This window comes from Sardina pilchardus, chromosome 1 (assembly GCF_963854185.1).
Source record: "Sardina pilchardus chromosome 1, fSarPil1.1, whole genome shotgun sequence".
NCBI lineage: Eukaryota > Metazoa > Chordata > Actinopteri > Clupeiformes > Clupeidae > Sardina > Sardina pilchardus.
Window position 1 is genome coordinate 32110544 of NC_084994.1, and position 24384 is coordinate 32134927.

The 24384-nt window shown below is 44.4% G+C and overlaps 3 protein-coding genes across 4 annotated transcripts in view; 2 read left to right on the forward strand and 1 right to left on the reverse strand.

Annotated features, from left to right (window-relative positions):
* The first annotated feature begins 23 nt into the window (after positions 1-23).
* On the forward strand, positions 24-14088 carry LOC134075146 (zinc finger and SCAN domain-containing protein 2-like). 2 transcript variants are annotated; one of them, XM_062530659.1, is made up of 10 exons: positions 24-134; positions 2914-3084; positions 3304-3770; positions 4262-4386; positions 4495-4715; positions 5838-5897; positions 6293-6340; positions 7035-7271; positions 7457-7751; positions 11939-14088. In XM_062530659.1, the coding sequence occupies exons 2-10, from the start codon at positions 2929-2931 to the stop codon at positions 13228-13230; spliced, it is 2901 nt and encodes a 966-aa protein (XP_062386643.1). In that variant the 5' UTR covers positions 24-134; positions 2914-2928; the 3' UTR covers positions 13231-14088. The 2 variants fall into 2 exon arrangements, with proteins under 2 accessions (XP_062386643.1, XP_062386651.1); XM_062530667.1 differs by having other exon boundaries at positions 110-134; positions 2891-3084.
* A 752-nt stretch (positions 14089-14840) lies between these two features.
* eri2 (ERI1 exoribonuclease family member 2) lies at positions 14841-19674 on the reverse strand. Its single transcript, XM_062542393.1, has 9 exons — positions 19284-19674; positions 19097-19167; positions 18870-18950; positions 18627-18754; positions 18268-18421; positions 17809-17909; positions 17467-17548; positions 17119-17207; positions 14841-16942 (listed from the first exon to the last, which is right to left on the reverse strand). The coding sequence occupies exons 1-9, from the start codon at positions 19304-19306 to the stop codon at positions 15380-15382; spliced, it is 2292 nt and encodes a 763-aa protein (XP_062398377.1). The 5' UTR covers positions 19307-19674; the 3' UTR covers positions 14841-15379.
* The window catches only part of LOC134088420 (RNA exonuclease 5-like), an 11101-nt gene continuing 5583 nt past the window's right edge, over positions 18867-24384 (forward strand). Inside the window, exons 1-12 of the mRNA XM_062542382.1 lie at positions 18867-18933; positions 19712-19840; positions 20062-20259; positions 20348-20463; positions 20595-20721; positions 21154-21325; positions 21672-21782; positions 21877-21965; positions 22252-22367; positions 23391-23529; positions 23847-23941; positions 24301-24384. The exon at positions 24301-24384 is cut by the window's right edge and continues 19 nt beyond it. Of these exons, the coding sequence (XP_062398366.1) occupies positions 20143-20259; positions 20348-20463; positions 20595-20721; positions 21154-21325; positions 21672-21782; positions 21877-21965; positions 22252-22367; positions 23391-23529; positions 23847-23941; positions 24301-24384 (1166 nt within the window). The 5' untranslated portion in view covers positions 18867-18933; positions 19712-19840; positions 20062-20142. The remainder of the gene's footprint in view (positions 18934-19711; positions 19841-20061; positions 20260-20347; positions 20464-20594; positions 20722-21153; positions 21326-21671; positions 21783-21876; positions 21966-22251; positions 22368-23390; positions 23530-23846; positions 23942-24300) is intronic.

The following is a 24384-nucleotide window of genomic DNA, read 5'->3' on the forward strand; positions in this document are numbered from 1 at the left end:
TTCACAGTGTTTTGATTTCGCGGCTTGCTTTCTGGTGGTGTTTGCATGCTTTCTTAAATTTCTCTGTTTCTTTTCACGTTTACAGACGCTTTGTGGTATTATTGGATGTGACGAAGCGGAATCGCATGTGAAAAGTAAGTTGTAAAGGCATAAGAGAAACAGGTTGTTCACATGCATTTGATCATGATGAGTAACGTTACAGTAAGTTGTTTTGTGATGCTGGAGTTATCTGATTCATAGACTTCAGAGTTCGACTATTCCAAGTGTCATGACTGCAAATATTGTGTGGAAGTAATTGTTAGCGTTTGAATTAGCCTTACAGCAAATTAGTAATATTTGACAGAATTAAGAAACATGCTATGCGTTCGGTTAAATATAAAACATGTAAGCTACGTCAGGTAACTTATGCAGCCTAGTCAACCCAAATTCTGGGCAGGGTTAAATTCGGGCTGGCTTCCAGGCTAGGTAACTTACGGTGTTTAGCGCTGGCCATGGAGAACTGGAGAAAGTGAACAAGTCCCACCCCCATTCATTTCAATGGGAATGCTAGGCTAGTTTAGCCTGACTCTCGCCAGACCCTTGTAGTTCCGCCATGCTCCACCAGAGGCGTTTCGCTGAGCTCCACACAAGGGTCTGGACGCGAGGGCAATCCAAACCCCTGTGCCAGTGATCAAAAAATGAGCAACCAATCAGGAGCGCCGAAGCGAGTGTTTGATTCAAATAACAATGGCGGCACGCAGCGAGGAGTCTTGTGCTGACATTGATTCTGCTATTTCAACCGTTTTGTCGAATCTATCGAGTATTCATTCTTTAAAAGATTAACAGAGAATAGGTTTGAAGACATTTATTGGTGGCAAGGATGTTTTTACTCTTCTTCCGACCGGGTTTGGCAAGAGCTTGAAGAAGCCTAGCACGTCATTCAAGATAACAGGCAAGTGGTTTATCAAATCACATGCGAGGATGTTTTACAAGGACCCGCCTTCAGAAATACATCTCCTATCGAGAAGTCCCAGATCCTTGTGTGAAGCAAACAGCGAACTACAGGATCTGGCGAAAGTCAGGTTAAGGCTAGTGAAAAGTGAAAAAATTGAACGATTTTTTCAGGCTTCAACATGGCGTTTCAAGGGACTTGTTTCCGGTGCCGTTTTACTTAGCCAATAGAGAGCCGAAGTCACGCCCTTCTACTTCCGGTCTATGGGACCTATTTCACGAGTTTTTATGCGTGGGAGTCAATGGAGAGATAACAATTATTTTTTGGTCCCGTTCGAGTTGGACCGTGCATTTCACATATGATGTGTGGGAATTTAAAAGATAATTTTTCACATTAATAAAGTTCTGTTTTTCGTTAGACTTTAAAAGTTATGTAAGTTTTGTGCGAATCCATTCAGTGGACTACATCTGTCGTCTCAACCGATGCACGTCACTAACTAGCAAACGAGAGGCTGGCTAGTTAGCTAGCCATTATGCTAGTTAACGGTTACATCTTGCTGCCAGCTAAGTCACTTAACAGTAGTATTTGTACAGTCTATGAATGAAATACAACTTATCTGAGGTGTTCAATCCTCTGACTCATGATATTTTCATCGGCAAGGGGGAAGCTCAAATAAGACCTGTTGCTGGCGCCCGTGGCTGTGAATTGGTCTAATGTCACTAACGCGACTGATGTGTTTGTAGTCGTTGAAAACACGATCTTTCACAATGTTGTAATTCACTAGTTATGACATACTTTTCAAATGTCTTTACATGAAAAATTTTCATTAAAATTGACAAACATCATATGGGTAATTCAAGGCACAAGACAATCGGGACCAGAAAATAATTTATCTTTCTCCATTGACTGCCATTAAAAAAAAATCCAAAGATAGGTCCCATGGAGGCAAACGGAAGGGGCGGGACTTCGGCTCTCTATTAAGTGGCAGGTTACCGATTGACGTAAGGTACAGAAGGAGAGCTCGTGCCCTCACTAAGCTCGTGCATGAGCTGAGAGTGGAACAGCCACCAATCAGCATGAGGAAAACTATGGGAAAACGGCACCGGACATGATGTATTTCTGGAAAATGGCGACGAGGAAGTGCTTTGCTAATCGGCGAAGCTAATCAGTCAAATCCTGACCCCCTGGCGCTGGCTTTGTCCCAGGTAGCAAGCTGACGTTGGGATTGGTTGGCTAGGTTGGGTTGACCTATGCAACGTTGGGCCAACGTTGGCAGAGTTGGCCATTTTTTGCTGACCTATGCAACGTAGGCCCAACGTTGGGCCAACGTTGGCAGATTTGGCCATTTTTGCTGACCTATGCAACGTATGCCCCCGTTTCTTTTTTTTTATTAAGGGGGTGGAGGTGAGATGCTTGAACCCTCAAGTTAGATCAGCCAAGAGAAGCAGGCTCGGAAATGAGTCTGTGCAAGTGTGTTATTTTTTTCATTGCTCTTTGGCTCAAATGTTTCTTTAGACATGAAAGGGTGTGCTTTGCCTTTCACCTGAAGGTGTTTTATGCTGAGTTTTCAGTGGCTTTTGTATACTCTGAATTCTATGCTGAACCTATACACACATAGAATGGTTGATTTTTGTGAAACACCTTGAGCAAATTGTCCCTGTTTATAGCAGTAGGTTATATAAAATAACTCTGAAATTTAAATGAACCATATCATCATAATACCCTGCCAACCAAAAACCAACCTATCCACCGATGGGCCAACGTTGGCCCACCGGACAAAATTACGTTGGCCCAACGTCAGCACCCAACGTTGGGCCAACACAACTTCTGACGTTGGGCCAACGTTGGCCCAACGTCAGCTTGCTACCTGGGGTAGGACTATCAGCTCAAACTCATTAACTCATGAAAGCAAGTCTACCCTTCCCACAGCCTCTGACTGTAATAATAATAATAAAAAAGTGTGATGTTATTTGCTATGTGAGGACGACAAGCCTGACATGGAGGCTCTCGAGTTGAGGCTGCGGGAGAGTGAGGTGGACTCCGAGCGGGTACTGGGGGATCAAGTGGAGGCTAACCGGCTCCTGAGACAACAACTTGACGACCTTCAAACGAGACTGGATGAGAAAGAGAAGCAACTTATTGAAGCAAACGAGGTAGGTTACATTGCAGTCTATGAAATACCTTTTCACCATCAAACACAGAGTGATGGGTTACTGTATATTAATTCTACTGTTTAAGTAGACGGTGTGAAGTTTGCAGTATCTTGCACTAGATGCATCTTCTCTATCAGGTTGTGACACCTAAATGAACACCTCAGTTTTGCCTCAGGATTTCCGTATACAGTAGGATATAACTGACACGTTTCCCAACAGATCATCAGGGCCCTGAGGGATGAGGTGCAGATACTGCATCAACAGCTCGTGCACCAGACCCCACATCAACAGCTGGAACACCAGACCCCACATCAACAACTGGAACAGCAGACTCCACATCAACAGCTGGAACACCAGACCCCACATCAACAACTGGAACAGCAGACTCCACATCAACAGCTGGAGCAGCAGACCCCACATCAACAGCTCGTGCACCAGACCCCACATCAACAGCTGGAACAGCAGACCCCACATCAACAGCTCGTGCACCAGACCCCACATCAACAGCTGGAACAGCAGACCCCACATCAACAGCTGGAACACCAGACTCCACATCAACAGCTGGAGCACCAGACTCCACATCAACAGCTGGAGCACCAGACCCCACACCAACAGCTGGAACACCAGACCCCACACCAACAGCTGGAACACCAGACCCCACACCAACAGCTGGAACAGCAGAGAAGGTACCCACTGAATCCTGTTTTCCCATCATCCAGTTGGATCCATACAATTATATAAACATATTATAGACCCTTTCAACAAGAAAAACAAAAACAATGCTTGAACGTTGTATTTTGTTCCCAAAGTAGTTTCGCTGCTTTAGGATAACATATGGAATGTTAAAACAGAAACCTTTTGGGACTAACTACGATACTGATAATGGAACTCTCTTGAAGCGGTATATATCAGGCTGTGTTCAAATTCGTAAACATAGCAGGCAAATGTTTGTAATGAGTTTGAGGAGGAAGTTCTCTGCAAACATACACACATGGTTGAAGGGTTACCATTACAATTGAAGGTTCGCACGACATTCTTCAAAGACCATTATTCAGAGAAAACATAATATTCCCCCTGACCGTACGGGACTGTTTGCTGAACTTGAACGCACCTCAGAGATTGTACCCACTATGCGCTGTTCTCCAGCATCCTCATTTTCTGCCGTTTTTTTTTACAGGCTGAAGCTCACCCATCCAAGCACAGCCGCTCTCTCGGCACCAAGGACGAGAGCGCCAAATAGATTTGTGACCTTCAGAGTTTGTCTCCTCCCTGATCCTCATATGCATATGTCCCGTCAAAAGGGTACGTTTTTCTTGACATTTAATTACTGCGGCTTTTTGTCGCCCTAACAAGACCGTGTTGCGCAAACCACTTCACTGTCAGGATTTTGATTTGCAGTTTGTGTTGTAGGGAAGGTTTTCAGGAAAATCAAGGTGCCGCTGGACTTGTCTGCCAAGGAGTTCCAGGATGTCATCAGAGGTGCTTTCCCCAAACTGGGCAACAACAATTTCCAATTTGTGAAGGTAGATGTCCTCAGAAGAATTAAAGCGCTTCAGGTTTCTCCAGTGACCCCATCTGTGCTGAAAAGCAGCGGAGAGCTCAGGCGCTCAGCCCTGTACATTCTCCCAAAGGTACTGTACATTACATTGGCCATACTGTGCTGTATATATTGATCTTATATATATATATAATATTTATATATATATATATATATATATATATATATATATATATTTATTCCACTGCTCGGTTGAGTTCCCCATTGTCCTGCGTTCTATAAGGGTGTGCATTAACTTTAGATATACGCACGGCTATGAAGTAGTTCCATTGTTTTTGACCGTATCACACTTGAATATTAATTCGCCAAACTTGTTGTGAAGTTTAAATGCACTGTCACGTTACATACAAGCTGTAAAATACAGACGTTCAGATCATAGTAACGTTTAGCATATGACAGAGGTGTCATTTAGCTAGTTAGGTGGCAGTAGGCTAAGAAAAATAGCAATCTTTCAAAGTTAACGTTCATCAGAATCTTGGGATATGCCAGCTTGACAACGGGAGATTAGAACTAACGACTGGCTTTTGGCCATAGCAACCATCCATTTAGAATTAGTAACCGCAGTTTGAGAAATTAGTTGAAATGTGTCTGGGAAAAGTAGTTCTACAAACAAAACAGTTCTAGCGATTAAAACATTTAAATTAGCACCGGAAACGAACACAACGCAGTGGCAACAGTGGAATAAGCGGGATAATGGACTTCACGCCGTGCGGTTATTCAAAGTTAATGCACTTTTCTAGACGGAACGTCCCTCCGCTTCGCGTCGGGCCGTATCACCGTCTAGAACGTGCATTAACTTTGAATAACCGCACGGCGTGTCGTCTATTATCCCGTACATATATATATATATTTAATTATATATATTTAATCTGAACATGGGGGGGCGGGAGTGTTAATATTGCAACAATTACTTATAATCTTTAAACAAAACAATGCTGGGAAAGGATGTTTGGAAACCAAAAAGAGTCATAAACCTTACATGATTCAGAGGAGTCATGTAAGGTTTACTTTTGTACCATATCTGGCAAGTAGTCTAGCTCATAAAATTATCAAAGAGGTTTATTTTTATGTATACAGTGGCGTTAGCTTAGACCAACATGTTTTAGGCACTCTTGTCAATAAAATGCTAGTTTACCTATACCTATACGCTACTTTAAAATTGCTTCTGTTGGTGGTTGTTTCTGGTATTTTGAAGAATGAACGGGAGGCCTGTACAACCCCTAGTGCCCTGGAGTGTGCTCCCGGGCTGACAGATGTAAGTAAGGTTCTCAAAACTCTTATCATTATCTGAAGAATGTTCTTGTCTATGAAAAGTCTCACCCAACATGAAAGTAATTTCCTTTTTCAAGCTTTTTGGTTCATATTGCCAACGTGTATTTTAAGGCTGCTCTACAGCCTTTGGGGCAGCCGTGGCCTACTGGTTAGGGCTTCTGGCTTGCAACCGGAGGGTTGCTGGTTCGATCTCCGACCAGTCCACGGCGGAAGTGCCCTTGAGCAAGGCACCTAACCCCTCACTGCTCCCCGAGCGCTGCTGGTTGTGCAGGCAGCTTTTTGCTCTGGGTTAGTGTGTGATTCACCTCACTGTGTGTTCACTAATTTGGTTAAATTGGGTTCAAAAAAGTATATATTCTATTCCATTCTATTCTACAGGTTGGAAATGGTAACTCCCACGACACTGTGGATACAGCAGATGCTGATGTAAGCTTTTTTCTCTTTAAAATGTCCATAGTAGACTTCCCATATGAAGTACTCTCTGTCAGCTACAGATAGTTACTGTACGTACACACCGCTGCCGACAAGAAGCTCGGGACGCCCTGCCAAGGATGGCGTGTGAAGCTTTGGACGCTTTGGCCGCTCTGACGTGGGAGCATTCTATGTTCGATCATGTTTGTTGCCGGTCGTTTGCCGCTGAACTGCGTCATTGCTCATTACCATAAAGTTGAGCCAATTTCAACTTTCTGTTTGACGCTCAAGTCGCTCAAGACGCCCAAAACGCGATGCCGACGGATTGTTGACCATGCACTTCACACATGACTAGAAGATCAGATCTTTCAATCTGACACATTTGACCGCAGTCTCTAGAAGTCTGGCTGACTGTATTTTGGAGAGTGTTGGTCTGAAATAATAATACAAATATGCATCATGTCTTCCACGGGTAATCTACTGTAAGTACAGTTTGTTCAGAAATGTTTGAGACCAAGGAATTCCAGAAGAATTAGTTGAAATGACGTAGAATGATCCATGTGGAATCTTTTGAATGTGTGTACACTGACCAGGAAACACTCAGATATATCTATAAAATGTTCTGTATAAAATGTATTGTTCTGTCTGTTTTTATGTGACACTGTGTCACTGACAGTTTTTTTTAATTTGTATTTATTTTTCTGCACAGGACCAGACAGAAGACACAGAGAAGTCACCACAAAGGAAACAAAAACAGGATCATACATCACAGAGCCCTCAGCTGAGACTTCCATTAGAAACCAACAAGGACCAGGACATTACATCACAGAGCCCTCAGCTGAGACTTCCATTAGAAACCAACAAGGACCAGGACGTTACATCACAGACCCCACAGACCCCTCAGCTGAGACCTCCATTAGAAACCAACTGTGCCCTCAAGACTTCGGTAAGCCTTGGTTCATTTAAATCCATCTCTGCTCCTAGATAGCTTCAAACAGTACTCACTAATATTGCTGACACGCTCTATGGATTTGAAATGCAGTACATTTGCTTCAACGAGGAGAGTCTCATGCCAATAAAGCACACCTTTGTTTGTTTGTTTGTTTGTTTGTTTGTTTGTTTGTTTTATAGGTTTATGTGAGCCCAGTAAACCTCCTCCTCATTTGTACCTCAGAGGACGATCCAGAAGACCGTCCAGTCTCCCTTAGTGATGTAGCAGAGAGACCATCCCAACAGGTGCCCTTGCGCATGGTGTCAGTGAATCTTGAAGACTGCCGTGGAATGCTGGGGCCCGACGGAGTTTTTAAGATACAAACAGAAAACGAGGACCACAGTGATGAAGGCAGCTTTGACTACGACCAACACGATGATAACGATGATGATGATGATGATGATGACGATGGAGACAGTCTTTATGACCCCACTAGTAAGTACAGATGGTAACGTTTCAGATGGTGACGTTAGTTGGGTTGAATTGAACCAGCACTCACGCCAACACCTCAGATCGGAAGTCGAGCAGGCTAGCAATCGGGCTAAAAGCCCAGGCTCTCTTCCCAACGCTGCTCTGATGGCGTCAGGAGGGAGGTTAACTTATTCTTTTAGCAGAAACTTGCATGCAATGGCACACATATACATAAACATATTCATTTGAGTGTTTGCTTTTTTGGATTGGCAAACAGGCTGATAAACCAAGAAGTTTCTTTATTTTTCGTATCAGCAAATTATAACCGACACAACTTTGGAGACACACTGACGCGTCCGACAGGATAACCTGCATGGATGTATCCGCAGAAGTCCACTCGGGCCTTTAGATTAGATAGTCGTTGAGGAAACTGTGTTAAACTGCGAGTCAGAGCAGGTGCCGCTTTCCTGCAGTGAGTGCGACAGGACCTTTCTCAAACTGAACTCCCTGAGGGCTCATCAGAGAAGACACAATGAAAAGACATCCCCTCGTCAAAGTCCCTGTGAGTCTAAAGCACAAGGACCAAAGAAGACTCGGAAATGCAAAGGTCAGACAGGCGAGAGAAAAACTGACCGTGTCAAGCCTTGAGTGCAGGGTTTGTGGAAAGGCATTTTCGTTCCCAAGCCAGCTTTCTATTCACTAGAGAGTGCATACCAGGAAAAAGCCGTCCACCACTGCCGTTTGAAAGTACAGATTTGAAAAAACCTTGTGAGAGAAATCTCAAAAGATCCCAGAAATCTTGTGAGTGTAAAGAGTGTGGCAAGTTGTTTTCAAGCGAATCGAATCTCAAACTTAACCAAAGAATCCACACAGGAGAAAGACCTTACGCATGCACAGAGTGTAACAAGACGTTTGTGCACTTGCGTGACCACCAAAGAAGAAATACTCAGGATAGACCATATCAGTGCTCCATTTGCTCAAAGACATATAGAACAAAATCATTCATAAAAATCCACATACATTCAGATTCTGGAGAAAGACCATATTCTTGCACCCAGTGCATCAAGAGTTTTTCTAGTCCATCTGCCCTAAAAAGTCATCAGCTCTCTCACACAGATGAGAGGCCCTATCTGTGTTTGCTGTGTGGTTGTAGATTTAAAACTACAGATGCCCTTAATAGCCACGAGGCAACACATACAGCAGTCAAATCTCATTGCGACACGACTTTCACAACTGATGCCATTCTGAAAAGGCACCTAAGAACTCACGAAGGAGAGAAACCATATAAATGGCCTGAGTGTTAGAACAGTTTTTCTCGCTTATAAAGTCTCATAAACCATAAACTGCGACACATTATCACTTTTGCTCTGTTTGCGGGAAGGCTTTTCGCATGCCTAGATGTTCTGAAGACGCACCAGAGGATTCACACTGGAGAGAAACCTTACCAGTGCACCAACTGTGGGGCGAAGTTCAGCTACGTACAAAGCCTGCAGTTACACCCAGGGGGTCAGGATTTGACTGATTAGCTTCGCCGATTAGCAAGGCACTTCCTCGTCGCCATTTTCCAGAAATACATCATGTCCGGTGCCGTTTTCTCTGCGTTTTCCTCATGCTGATTGGTGGCTGTTCCACTCTCAGCTCATGCACGAGCTTAGTGTGGGCACGAGCTCTCCTTCTGTATCTTACGTCAATCAGTAACCTAGCACTTAATTGGCTAAGTAAAACGGCACCGGAAACAAGCCCCTTGAAACGCCATGTTGAAGCCTGAAAAAATTGTTCAATTTTGGCAATTTTCACTAGCCTAGCATTCCCATTGAAATGAATGGGGGCGGGACTTGTTCACTTTCTCCAGTTCTTATAATACCTCCATTGTTACACCAGAAGAGGGAGCACACTGTCGGGCAGTCTCACAAGTGTTCACAATGTGGGGACAGAAAAAGCACAGGAACTCAAATCACATGAATGTGTTCAAAGAGTAATTTTACACACTCCGCACATTGATGAAAACAACACATTTACAAGAGGCCGTTGCTCAGTAGTGGACTTATTGTGTAAATGACAGGAGAAAATGTTATCTGGTGGAATTTTTTAGTGGTATCCCTAGCCCACAGTGTTACTTTTATGTGTTAAATTTATGTAGTGGGAATTCTACTACATCTGTAGTCTGTAGCCTTTTAAAAAAAATAATATTACTATTATTATTCAAGATTTGAGTATATTAAACATACATAGTTTTCTTCCATAGTCTTCATACCTGTACTGAAAAAAAATATCTCGGACTTCTCAGTTTCAGAGATTACAGTTAGCATCCAATTTAACCTCCTAGCCTCACTCAAACCTTGTGCTAACAGTAGCCTGTGCGCATGGACCTGGCTGCTCGCAGCCACTTTTACATGCTGCCATGGTAACAACACCTCCCTGTTCCGAACAATCACATAACAGGACATGGGAAACAGCAGCAATGTACAAATGGCTGGCGGCAATTGACCTATGGCTAAGTCCCGCCCCCTCCACTCACTCGGACAAACAGTCAACATTCGGTGACAGGCGCTAGGGCAGCCAACCCAGTAGGAGAAATTTCACAGGAGACAATACAGATACGTTAATGAAGCTATAAGCTCTAAAAGTTAACATTAGTATAACTAGAGCCCTTTGGACAACAGCTAACCGTCATGTACGATTGCCAAAGTACAAAAACTAGCACATAACATGCCAATGAACTCCCAGCAAACAAACCAGCTAGCAAATTAAAACGCTAATTAAAGGCTCTACCAGGTCATATCGAGAATAATGCATGACGGAAATAACTGTGGACTAACTGTGGATAACTTGTAGACCATAAAGGTAAGAGTTAATTGTCTTTACGTTTAGCTATGTTCGCTGTCTAGCTTTTCAATGTGGCTAGCATCAGTTGTAATGTGATCATGTGAAAGCTTGATAGGACAGACGACCATGAGTTCATGCTTTGTTTTATCGCTGGAGGATAGCCTATGACAACTGATTGCATTCCTTGCTAGTCAACGTTAAATGACTGCAAGTTTTGTGGATTTTTGAACATTGTCATGTGTTGTCTCTGCTATTATTAACCCCCCAAACGACGGGTTAATTGCTGTGCTGTAGTGTGAAAGCACCTAGCGACATGTACAACGCACCTAGAAGCTAACGTTTTCGTTAACGTTGCCTAATGTTAGCTAACATTGGCCTAACCTTGGTTAAAGAGGTGTTGAACATAGCGTTCAAACACGTTGTTGACTTGGAAAAACGTATTCATGTTATCCACGTTTATTTGGTGTTGAGGTCTACTGTCTTATCCAGAGCAGACGCTTATCTCGGTTGAAATGTGGCTTAGGAAAGGGTAAAAAATACACACGGTCGCCCAGCTTCTTGGGATACATTGTGTCGGGGTTGCATGTACCCCATGCACACCGTTTTACAATTTAAAACTTAAAATGTCAAGAAAAAACATATAAAAACGAATGAAAACTGACCGACTGCAATGCATTTCAATGGACGTGGAAGCCGAGAATCTCCGAGTGTATTGTACCTATATGCCCACTGTGATTGGCTCGTTGCGTTTGGGGGCGTGGTTTAGCCATAGGTGAATTGCAGACACATACCAGGGGTCCTTCAAGCTAGCAGTTGCAACTTCAGTTTGATTTCCCCATCAATGTCAAACATGACTGATTTAAGCTCTATACACAACAACACAGCTTACTGTAACTGGATCAAACACTGCAAAACAGACAGGGCAAAACAGTGCAAAGCTCAGAAGATCACTAATCAGACTTGATTCCGAAAGGCAAAATATAATCAAAAAACATAAAATCACAAAAACGAGTACAATTGAGGTACAGAAAGGACATGCCACTTGACTAAAAAAGTAATTCAATACTAATATCATGACTGAGCGAGAAAACATTTCCAAATTGAGCAATAGTAACTGACACTACAGCTCAAGGAAGGTGATGCTTCCACCACAGTAATTAGCGTGTTATGACTTAACATGCATTTTCAGTGTCATCCAAGGCACTTCGCCTTTACAGTCACATATAATTGGGGCTCAAACTGAAAAAATGATATTCGATTGGATGGTGTCATAGTTATAGGAGATTGCTTCTTAGGGGTAGATTGTATATAACAAGAGATATTCTGTGCTGAATTCCATCCTGGTTTTGGGAAATAGCTGTGATTTTTTTTTTTGTTTGTTTCAGCTGAACCCCTGGACTCCTGTTCTGATGATGGAGACACCGCTTGTGCACCTGAGAAGCAAAGAAGAGATGAACGGACAGAACAGACAGAGTCGGAGCAGAAGCTGCATTCCTGCAGTGAGTGTGACAGGACCTTTCTCAAGCTGAACTCCCTGAGGGCTCATCAGAGAAGACATAATGAAAAGACGTCCCCTCCTCAAAGTCCCTGTGAGTCTAAAGAACAAGGACAACGGATATGCCTTGAGCGCAAAGGCCAGAAAGGCGAGAGAAAAACTGTCAAGCTTCATGAGTGCAGGGATTGTGGAAAGGCATTTTCGTTCCTAAGCCAGCTTTCTATTCACCAGAAAGTGCATATCAGAAAAAAGCTGTCCACTACTACCGTGTTGGAAAGCACGGTGTCGTCCAACAGGCCATCGCCTCGCAAGAAAAGTTTCAAGCATGCCCAGAAATCTTGTGAGTGTAAAGAGTGTGGCAAACTGCTTTCAAGCCCTTCAAATCTCATTGTTCATCAAAGAATCCACACAGGAGAAATGCCTTATACATGCACTGTATGTAACAAGGCTTTTACACAGTTAGGCAACTTCCGTGAACACCAAAGAAGGCATACACAGGATAGACCATATAAGTGCCCCCATTGCCCAAAGAGTTTTATAATATCAACTAGATTAAAAATACACATACGGGTTCACAGTGGGGAAAGACCATACTCCTGCACCGAGTGCACCAAGAGCTTCACCAGCTTGATTACGCTTAAGTCGCATCAGAAATGTCACTCAGATGATAAGCCTTTTCTGTGTTTGCAGTGCGGTAGAAGATTCAAATGGAGATGCAACCTCGCCATTCACAAGTTAAAGCATACAGGAGAAAAACCTCACCTCTGTCAGTATTGTGGCAAGACTTTCTCAAGCTCCACTAAACTGGTCGTACATCAGAGATGTCACACAGGAGAGAAACCATATAAATGCCCAGAGTGTAAGGACAGTTTTTCTCGCTTATGCCATCTCCAAAACCATAAACTGCGACACACGGGGGAAAAACGTCACCTTTGCTCAATTTGTGGGAAGGCTTTCGCTCGCCTAGATGTTCTGAAGACGCACCAGAGAGTTCACACTGGAGAGAAACCTTACCAGTGCACCATATGTGAGGAGAAATTCAGCTACATACAAAGCCTGCAGTCACACCAGAAGAGAGGGCATGCTGTCAGCAAATCTCACAATTGTTCACAATGTGGCGACAGCTTTAGAAAGGCACAGGAACTCAAATCACATGAATGCCTTCAGGGTGGAAACAGTTGAGCTGGCTCTTGAGCACGAGAATTTCATTACTTAAAATTCCTTTCCTGGTGAATTCCGTTGACAGTTAACAACTTCAACTTCCTTTAGTGAACTCTGAGAGGCTGTAGACCAGCAGTATTTCAAAGGGACATTTGGGTGGCTAGAATAGAATAAAATATATACTTTTTTGATCCTGTGGGAAATTCGTTTCTCTGCATTTAACCCAATTTAACCGAATTAGTGAACACACAGCGCACAGTGAACACACAGTGAGGTGAATCACACATTAACCCGGAGCAGTGAGCTGACCGGGGCACTTCAGCCGTGGACTGGTCGGCGATCGAACCGGCAACCCTCCGGTTACAAGCCTGAAGCCCTAACCAGTAGGCCACGGCTGCCCCACGGCTGACGACACAAAAAGACATACTCTGGACGTCGGTGTTACAAGGGGCTGTTGGTCAGTAGTGGTGCGAATCAAAGGGGGGGTTGACCAAATTGTTCCCTCCGCCAGGTGGTAATGTTTGCGTTTTGGTTCGTCTTTCTGTTTTTTTTCTGTGTGTCTATGTGCAGTATTACCTCACAACTATTGGCTTGATTTCCACAAAATGTCTTGGAGCCGATCTAGCCACACCCCTATATGTTTACTTAGTGGCCATTCTGCAGCCATTGTTGGTTGGTTTGGTGGTTTTTTTAGAGTAAAGATTTATGGATGATGTTCAACAGAAGGTGGTTTAAGTATATATATTTTTCTAAATTAAATCATTTGACTTGTTGAGTCAGTGTCAGAGATCAGATAACTGTTACGAACATCCATTTTGATACCTCAGCCACAGCACGCCTGTTGCTGCAAGGTTCCAGGCCCAGGCTAGAATATGTGCTACACACAACAGAAGTTACATCTTTTTTAATTGTGTTTTTTTCCCTGATGGGTGGGTGTGATTAACTTTTACATTTGTCAAAGTCAAAGTCAAAGTAAACTTTATTATCCCAAAAGGGAAATTCAAATGGTCAAGGTGCATTTGTACAAACATGTCTTAAGACAAGGAAGACAAAACTTGGAGACAAATAAATAGATAAAAGACCAATAAATACAGATAAATACCCCCCCCCCCCCCCCCCCCACACACACACACCTCTGGTTCCTCTCCACACAACTACCAGACAGACACGCACGCACGCACACGCACACACCCACAGCACCACAGTGTCAAGTCCTCTGCTGAGAACTGTGTCTTTCATCATTTACCATTCTGATTGCAGAGGGAACGAATGACCTGCTGAACCTAGTTGTTCTTATTTTTCTTTGTAGCAGTCTCCCATTACCCCGTTGGCTATTTGTATGATGTTAGAGGTTGGAATGGGACCAGGGTAAGTATTTCCATTCATGAGAGCGTAATAAATAAAACTATCGGGCGGATTGAATACCTGCCCAGTCAATTATAATGGCTCCATGATCAACCGCCAGACATTGATCTACCTTTGAAAATAAGGTACAAGACTACAATTATTACATTATTTCCAGTTTATCATACAGAAGGTATAGGCTACAGACACTGAACGTCAATCGAAGTCTCCTAATAGGTCCTCCTCTATTGCAACTCCTCTGAATGAAACAAAACAGACTATTGGTACTGAATTGCATTGTATTTATTCAGGTTGCCATCAAAACATTGGTTTCAAAATACAATACCGGTACCATCCATAGAGGTAAATCATGACACAAAAGGTATTAACATGACGCTCAATGAGTATTAGATTTTTTATTATTTCAGTTGGCACCACAGATGCCATCACATATAGTAAAAATTACATTTCTTCTGCAAAAGGTGTCAATAATTAAATCATGGCATTTCTTAAAACACTCTAAAATGTTGTCTTGTAATAAACTCATTATTAAAATAAATTACAATGCGCAAGTTGACAAATGATCATACACATTCAATATTCATTTTAAATAACATGAACACACTTGGGCGATTGTTTGTCTTCACACATCGCCCAAGTTAGAATAAAACTAATAGTATCTTTGGATCGTGCGTGTAATAGTTCCTGACTGCGTACGGACCTCAAGACTACCCGTGTGACACGCCATCACACGAACGAAGGCCGTTTCAAAAGTGGTCAGTCATCATCGGCTGGTGACGTTCAACCGTTTCAAAAGCGGAGTCAGTCAGCGGAGCAGCTTCGGCAAAGCCGACGCAGGCCTGGGCGGGCAGGAGGCGTGTCTCTGTTTGGACGGACCAGGGGTCAGAGAGGCCAGCAGCGCAGACTCCCACTTGAAGAACTCGCAGCCCTTCTTTGGCGCGGCGGCGCCAGGCCCCGAACGGCGCACGGGGCAGCAGTAGAAGCCGCGTCCGTGGTTCGGCCCGCCGTTTCCCACGCTGAGCCGCTTCGCCCGCCTGCCGCAGCCACACAGCGGCGACGTCACCGTGGTCGTAGTCGTCGCTGCCGCCGCCGCCGCCTTCCTGGGCCCCCCAGCCCTCGACGAGGCCGGGAGAGACGACTGGTTCACGCTGGAGGAAAGAACGGAGGGCGGGACGGAGAACGAGCCACCAGTGGACGTCTTTGTTGTTCTGTTGGAGGTAGAGGGCTGCGATTCAACATCCTGGAATATGGTGAAAGGGGTGCTGGGAGTTGTAGTTTTGGAAGAGTCACGCTGCACTGTGTGATAAAGTGGCAACGCAGAGCCACTGGAAGGAGCTGTAGTTTTATGAGTGACATACTTTGGAGCAGAACTGCAGGGAGTTGCACTATGAAGAAGTGAGTGCTTTGAAACCAAGCTGCCAAGAGTTGTATTCTGCGGGTTGCTGTTTGTAGCTGAAAAGCTGGGAGTTGTAGGCTTATAAATGGAGCTGTGTGCAACAGAGCCACTGGGAGTTGTAGTTTTATGAACAAACGGGCGTAGCACTGATCTGTAATTGTCAGTCGGAGCAGAGACAGGTGGAGGCATTTTGAAACAGGCATCATCACTTGTCGCCTGTGGTTGATTTTTCAGTACGGGTAAAGATGTCCGGTTAGTGGAGGTCTCTCTCAGTCCCCTCACAGAGTCTGAAGGAGCAGGAGGGGGGAGGAGAGATGAAGAAGCCGACGACGAGGCAGTCTTCCAAGGCCCCTTCCAACAAACACCGCTATTGGTTGCGACCTCTGGGCCGTACCCATCACCAAGGTTCTGCCCCCCCTCCTCCTCCTCCTCCAGCACCACGTCATCGTAGGAAGGACCCGACTCCTCCGTTTCGGGCAGCAACACTCCGTCAGTCCAGTCCACCTCCGAGGCCTCGAGGTCAAAGTTCAGCTGTTTGGCCAGCACGTCCGTGTGCGAGCTCACTGTGGTCGACACCAGAACCAGTCCCGTGGCCCGAGGCGAAAGACTAGATCTTGATAGAGCGCCGCAACCGCCGTACTGTCTCGTCATTGACCCAGTCATGCCACCCACGGACAGGCACGAGGATAGGCTACCGAGAACCGTCTTTGGAGTTACCAGGCTCTGGCACTGGTAGGCACCGGGGTTCTGGTTGACATTCGGACGATGGGTTGTGTCTCGCGTGGCATCTGATGGTGGCTTGGCAGAGATTTCCAGCGGTGTACTTTCAGAGCGATGCTGCTGCTGCTGTTGTTGTTGTTGGTTGCGGACTCCCTCTTGCATCTTATCATGGCTGCTGTGCTGCTCACGGTGGTTGCTGGGATCGTTGTCGACGGGCTTGTTGGGAAACAGTGGCTTGGCTCTCAACGGTGTCTGTGGTGTGTAACAAAAAGTACAAAATACTTTGGATGAGGCAGGGGGGGGGGGGGTGAAAAAATTAGGGAGAACTTTGCAGAACACTGAATGTAGATCAAACAAACAAGGATGTTTGTTCACCTTCGGAGGTCTACGGGGGAGGAGGAGGGGAGACCGGCGAGAAACCCACTCACCCGATCCAGAGACTTGGTGATCTTCATAAAACAGCCATCGGTCATCATTCTCCAGGCCAGCCGAGCCGTGTTGCGAGCATCGTCCAAACCTTCAAAACACACACACACAGACACGAGAGACCCGTTTCAATTGATCTTATATGAACTGGATCACTTAAGTAGTCTGAACACAGACAAATTTACCAACACATTTCAATTTGCTCTACTGCTCCATCTGGCAATTGTTCATTTCACAGCGATTTTTCCGAGACCCCAGGAGCCAGTCACAACTTATCCAGCACACAATGGGCTTTAGGTGATTTTCTAAGCTGCTAATAAATGACATCTATGTGCATGCCATGTACACACCTGAATGCTCTCGTCCAGAGAACTCTATACCCAGGTCTTGCAACGCTCCATTCAGTCCCTTTGGTTTTCTGTTGTAAAACAACTGCAAAGGACAAACAACTTTCATTAAGCAAACTTCGCAAAATGTTTACACGTGTCAGTGCCTACAAATGACATGGCAACACATTTCTACTGGGAGGTTTTTTTTTTAAACGCACTCTGGGCATTTATCAGCCAGCTATGGCAGGATATCTGTAGACTACTGCCATATTGGCGTTACAAACTAACTTCATGCTTCTATAGAGGATCTTTTGAGTGCTATGTCTCCTCATTAGGAAGTGTCTAGCAGCACTTGCAGTGTACCTTGTAGGTGGCCCGCAGGTCGATCCAGCTGTTGAGTACCTCTGGTTTGCAGATCTGCTTCCGTTTGCACTCATACAGAAGACACACTCCCAGGTCCCAGTCTAGACGGGAGGAACATTTATCATCAGACACATCTCCTCAAATACGCAATCCAGAGCTCTGATTACAGTGATGGTGGTGAGGGCCTACTGACAAGGACATGAAGTCGTTTGGCAGAGGTGGTAATAATGGAAAGCGAACAAAAAGAAGGTGCATCATACAAACAAAATTGAAGGACAAAACACTAAAAGCAACACGCATTGGGAAGTTAGTTTCAGTTTCATAGGAAAACATAAGGGAAGGATGCCCTTTTAATTTTAGTTATCAAAAAGAATAGGGAGGAGTTAATAAAGGTGCAAGAAGCCAAGGAAGAGGTTTTGTTTTCAGATTCTCCCCCCTCCTGCCCCAAGGCTCAAATACCTGACCAGGTGACGAAGGCACAGGGGCAACCAGGGGCGAGGGGGGCTTTTCCGTCCTTCAAGAACACCACCCCTCTCTCCTGCTGCAGCGAGTGGAGCCACCGGGTGAAGCGCGACAAGCAGATGGCCAGGGGCACGCCCGCCTCGACCTGCGCCTGTGGAGCACATGTGTTTTACAAGCAAATGTAAACATACAAACCAGTGCATTGTTAAACAGAAGAGCATGTTTTTTTGCTAATTAGAAAAACACATTATTTTCATTGTTGATATGTGATATTATTCTTGTTACTAATATATATATACCAATATCAATGTTATATACTAATATATAATTAAGCTTTATTATATCTATGGGAGTACCTGAGTGATTCCTGTGAGCTCCGTGCAGAACTCGGAGAGGAAGGGGTGCTCCTGTGGCTGCACATACGTGTGGAATTCAGACTCGACCGCACCGGTGGACGTATTTAATAAAACCGCTGGGAATTCGACTGTTTGCACGGACAACACAACCAGAGGCGGACGGTTGAGAAAAGTATTTTTGATACACATTCAAATGACGTTGTTTTCTCAAAGAAGATACTGCATAATGTCTTGAAGACTTACTTATTTCTTGTCCGTAGTTGTTCTTCTCTCTCCAGCAGGTGGACTCGAAGTCGATTATTATAAGGTAGGAAAAATATTGTTCTGTAATGACACATGTTGAATTGGTTCATTGTTTGCATGTCAGATAATTAAAATAACGTTAATCATGCTATCAACAACGTTACAAATGAACGTGGACTGGCTAGCCAATAGCCATATGTGGCTAACAATAATATCAGCCAACCTACTTTTGCCCGGCCGTTTTGTTGTTTGACCAGATTCTTTATTCTGACTTCGTTTTCGTATTATCCCAAGTTCCCTGAAAGATAGGATTATAGATAAATCTAAACAGGTTACATATCAAACCAAACAGACGTTTTTTAAAATGCTAAACACGGTCTGTCATTAGCAAAAGAAAGTGTAGCAGCTACTCACTTGGCAAGTTTCTTTGTCGACATCCCTCAGGTCGATAAATGTTAACGTTAGCTGCTACCCGGTTGAAGCGAGGTTGACTTTTTGTTTAAACTGAGCTTTAACTTATGTTAACCATGTTACCATTGTATATATTCCCGTAACTGTCTTCTTGAATGGAAAGGTCTAAAAGAGAACTGCAATGAAACATGAACGCTCATTTGGTTCGCGGTGAATTTTCAAACACAACAGCGTAATCGCTATATCCGTTATTCTGCGTGCGATTACATTTGTCTTAAGGTGAACTAATCAATACAGATCTACTCGATGCGACGCGGTTTGTGTTCCTAGTATGGTAAAACGAAAAAGCCACGTAGACAATGGGTTTCACAGTTATTTGAATGTATGCAAAATAAAGTGCTACTGAATGTTAAAAACCAGATTTTTTGCAGCAATCCCCACTCTGGCATCATTACTCTGACCTCTTTCATTTCTGCCTGCAAGGCTAACCAATCGATAGAGAGTGCGTCGATACTGTTCGATTCACATGTGTAGATTACCTCGGTTGTGTCTCAAAGAAGGTAAACTCTTGATCTAATCTCAGCCAACATATTTTATTTCATACTGTGGTGATTAAGTTAAGACGAACACATCTATCCCATTGAACTATTGGGGAAAAGTGACATTAATACAAACACATTATCATTCATTTGACTAATCTATACTCGCAGCTAACTTCACTTACAGACCAATAACTTGAATGATGAATTGTAATGTTGTGGTTCTTTTGACGTCAATTCAGGTATCAGCGAGGACAGTTTGACTTTTCATGATTATACGATGACAAGATCCTAGCAACTCCCTTGTTCAGTCTCCAGCAGACATGGCTAAAGCGTCCGACAGCAAAAGAAAGAGAGATCTTTCTCTAGCTGAAGACTCAGGTCATAGTAAGAGATCGAAGGTAGAATACTCGCCACCTATCCAGCCTCTGAACCCCAAGGTACAATTGGTTTAAAGAAAAAATGGTAATTTGAGATTGTTTGAATGAAACGAATCATGTTTACTTTAACGTGCTTTGCTGTCAACAGAGCCCACCACACGTCACTAGGCGTTTTGAACATCTACATGAAGCCATTTCTCTCCCTGAGTTGTCTGGCCTGCTTCAGTATGCGGTCCTAGGGGAAAAGATAATCACCCGGCCAAGGTAAGGCTTCCTGAATCCCAACTACCTGCTCAGTGCTTTAAGTTTAAACAGTCTGTAGTAAGTTAAGTGATGTCCTCAGCAGACTTCCTATTGCTGCATATTATATCTCTTTGGTCCTTCTTCTCTCACAGCTGGTGTCGCCTTCATCACCAGCGTAAGCTCTCTGGAGTATCTGTCACTGTACTGGAGGATGTAACGCAAGTCCACTTCTACCGATACTACCCACAGTTCAAAAACCTCCGCTGGAGGTACAAGACTGTAAGATGCTTGTTATTGTCATGTTTTGGCTTTGTGCCGTCCTTAACTGTGTATTATAGGGGAATATTATATTCCACTGAAATGTATCACCAAGTAGAGTGTAAGAACCTGGCACACTACATTGAAATTGTGTTGTTAACTACTAAACACTAAAATTGACTCTATTCTGTACATTGTAAACCAGTTCAGTTTGCAACACACACTCACACACACACACACACACACACACACACACACACACACACACACACACACACACACACACACACACACACACACACACACACTCACACAGTAAGAGTTGGCCCAAAGCATTCTGATATCACCTGGTTTTGAGATCACAGAACTAGAGGATAGATGAAGAATGATTCATGCTCTGCTGCTGAGCCTCTGGTTTTGGTTTTAACAGATTATGTTCATGTATGTTTCCAGAGATGCACTCTGCTTCCTTGTGCCGGTGATGTCTCTTCGTTTATCCTCAACTCCGAGTTGTCACATTCCGGAACGGTGACGTCTGAGCTCCCAAGAGCATCGTTGCCTAGCAGCAGCACCTCCACTCTATCGCCCGCTTCACTCTCCAGTGCCTCATCAAGTCTCAAAGGCGGTATGTGGAGTTGCTTTGTTGAGCACTAGGGAATAGGGATGGGTGTTTTGGACTTTAAACAGTGATGAGAAATGATGGGGAATGTGGCCAGGCCACATTCAAGTCCTGTGCTGAATCAAAAGTCAATAGTTAATTTCCTTTAGTTTAATCAAAGATCCTTAAAAAACCCTTTTCAACCGTCTCTGGTTTAATCTTGAGGTGTGAGATGTCTGATAATGACCTCAGTGTAAGGGAAACTCGCCGTTGTGAAGCTGTGTGGCTTTGGATGAAAGTGTCTGCTAGATACTAGTCGACTTAAGCAGTCAACTGTCGTTCCTCATCGGTTTTCGGATAATTTATTTCACAGGAGATCTGCAGTGTCACCCCGTGATCAGGAAGTTTGGCTCAGAAACCAAAGGCCTCTCTGCATACGTCCTTACAGGAGAGGAAATGTCAAAGTACAAGTTTCCTCTTAAAGGTAAGTGGATGAAGGAAAGAAAAAATATGTGTAATTGCATTGCATGCATCGAGTAAGTACCGGTGCTGTAACACCTACCCATGATGCTTTGCAGGTGCCCCAGATTGCAAATCATTCATCTGCACAGAGAAAAATGGCCAGGTGACCGACAGCAGCCCCCTCCACGGGCTAGACTGTGAGATGGTAGGTAGAGTCTCCTTACCCACTTCACTTTAGAGAACCTAAGAGAATCAAGAGAACCTGATTTGTAGAGTCTCCTTACCCACTTTACCCTAGAGAACCTTAGACCTTAGACCAGGCTAACTTGATTTGTTGTATTATTGAAATGTGTCACTGTAGTAGCTTCTCTTCTCATTAGAGAGAAGTCACACTGATGGATATCGCGTTAAATTTGTCTCCAGAGTGCTTCATGTATATGGTTGAAACTCATGTGCCGTTTTTCTTTTTTCTTCCTTTTTCGACGCTGCAGTGTTTGACGAAGCTTGGTCCCGAGGTGACGCGGGTGTCCTTGGTGGACAGCTCGGGGCAGTGCATGCTGGACGAGCTGGTCAAGCCACACAATCAGATCTACAACTACCTCACCAGGTGCGCCCCACCCGACCCGACCCGACCTGACCAACTACCGTACGAGAACCATTTCTGAGCTCGATGGTGTTTTGGGCCCCCAACGCCGTCTTCCAGGCAGCGCTGTCATCATCGAGTTCAAGGCACCTGATCCTAAGCCTTATCCTAACCGTAACACTAACCTTAACCCATGCCTAACCCTAGCGCCCTCCAGGCAGCGCTGCCTTGAAGACAACGTTGGGGGCCCAAAACACCAAGAAACCATTTGCGAAGCACAAGTAAAGCTCTCAGATGTTAAAGAGCCAGAAGGAACTACAGCATGGTGCACATTTAATTAGTCTGTTTAGAAATTGGCCTTTTAGGGGGACTGGGGGAACCAACTGGTACTCTGACTGGGCACTATGCATGCTTTGGCTACAAAAAAGAGCAAATATTCTATTATGGCTCCAGTTTGTACAAATGGCATTTCTCATTGGACACATTTGAATGTGAGACATTCTGAAGCTGAACTTGAAGTGTAGAGCAGATTTAAAGGAACCGATAAACTTTGGGGAAATTAGCCTATTAGCAGTCTATCCCAGAGGTAGAGCAGAGAGAGATACATATCCTTCTTTTCTCTGTGCAATAACCCAGTCTTACGTCCAGCTAGCATAGCCTAGAAATTAGAATACGGTAATGTTCTTTAAGTGAATGGCGTGTTCCTTTTGTTTTTTTTGTTTTTGGTGTTTTATGCCTTTATTGATAGTGACAGTGGAGAGTGACAGGAAGTGAATGGGAGAGAGAGTGGGGATGGGATCCGGAAAGGACCACGGGGCGGGAATCGAACCCGGGTCGCCGGCGTGCGGTGCAGGTGCCCCAGCCAGTTGCGCCACACCTGCGCCACACCTGGGGCCGAAGGGCCATGTTCCTTTAACGTAAAAGTTAAAGGAGCTTGAGTTTTGTGTTGTGTTGGGGAGGTTTAACTGATACTCTACACATGCTCTTGCTAGAAATGGCATGTTGCCCGTGCTTTTGTGAGAGCCCCTTGTTCCCTTTCTGATTCAGGTTCTCCGGGATCACCAAAGACATGCTGGAACAGGTAACAACGCGACTGGCCGACGTCCAATCAAAACTCATACAGCTGTTGCCCCAGGACGCCGTTCTGGTCGGCCACTCCCTGGACTGTGACCTCAGAGCCCTTGAGGTGTGTTTTGGTTTTTACCCAACGCTGTGCCAGCAGCATGGCATCCTCATGTGCTGAATTAGATCAAAAATCTTTTATTTTTCTTATTCTCTTGAATGCTTTCATAATTTCATCACATTTTATAAATGAGCAGGAGACCTATGACATGTTTACTGTAGCTCAGTTGGTTGGACAAGGTCCTAATAACAGGCCAAGTGATTGGTTTGATTCTCAGGGATGAGACATGACCAAACAATATACTGTATACCTTCCTTGCATTGTACGTCAGTTGAAAATGAATGTTTCTCGTAATGGTTGTGATGGTATCTCTCTTTCAGATGATTCACCCGAACGTGATTGACACCTCTCTTCTATACCGGAGGGAACATGGCGCCAGATTTAAGCTGAAGGTTTTGGCTGAGGTGATCTTGAAGTGAGTTTTCTTAAGTGAATGAACCAGAATGAGACAATACTGAGAGAATCTGTTGATGTAATGTGATATCATGCTGATAATGATACTGGGGAAAGAAACATTTTCTGACCATGAGTGATTTATGCATACACTTTGAGGAAAAATGTACAGCGTTTGAGACCTGTATCACATACAGTGTGTGTGTGTGTGCTTTTATATCTAAGTGTACACATGTATCAGCCAGTGGCGGCTGGTGATGTTAAAAGTAGGTGGAGGTGTATCCACTTGCTTGTTTACGGTCTCTCCTACGGTGCCCCGTCTTGTTTACGGTCTATCCTACGCGGCCCCATCTTGTTTACGGCGCCCCGTCTTGTGTTCAGGAGGGAGATCCAGAGTGAGGAGCGGAAAGGTCACGACCCCTCAGAGGACGCCCTCGCTGCCCTGGAGCTGGCACAGTACTTCGT

What these genes read in the sequence shown, in the direction of transcription:
- LOC134075146 (XM_062530659.1), top strand. Translation starts at nt 2,929, where the DNA reads ATGGAGGCTCTCGAGTTGAGGCTGCGGGAGAGTGAGGTGGACTCCGAG. An exon ending in CAGCTGGAACAGCAGAGAAG is followed by an intron (nt 3,771 to 4,261) that starts GTACCCACTGAA and finishes TTTTTTTTACAG; the next exon opens with GCTGAAGCTCACCCATCCAA. An exon ending in CAGTCTTTATGACCCCACTA is followed by an intron (nt 7,752 to 11,938) that starts GTAAGTACAGAT and finishes TGTTTGTTTCAG; the next exon opens with CTGAACCCCTGGACTCCTGT.
- eri2 (XM_062542393.1), bottom strand. Translation starts at nt 19,306, where the DNA reads ATGTCGACAAAGAAACTTGCCAA. An exon ending in CAACTACGGACAAGAAATAA is followed by an intron (nt 18,755 to 18,869) that starts GTAAGTCTTCAA and finishes CCGTGCAAACAG; the next exon opens with TCGAATTCCCAGCGGTTTTA. An exon ending in CTCTGGACGAGAGCATTCAG is followed by an intron (nt 17,208 to 17,466) that starts GTGTGTACATGG and finishes TGTGTTTTGAAG; the next exon opens with GTTTGGACGATGCTCGCAAC.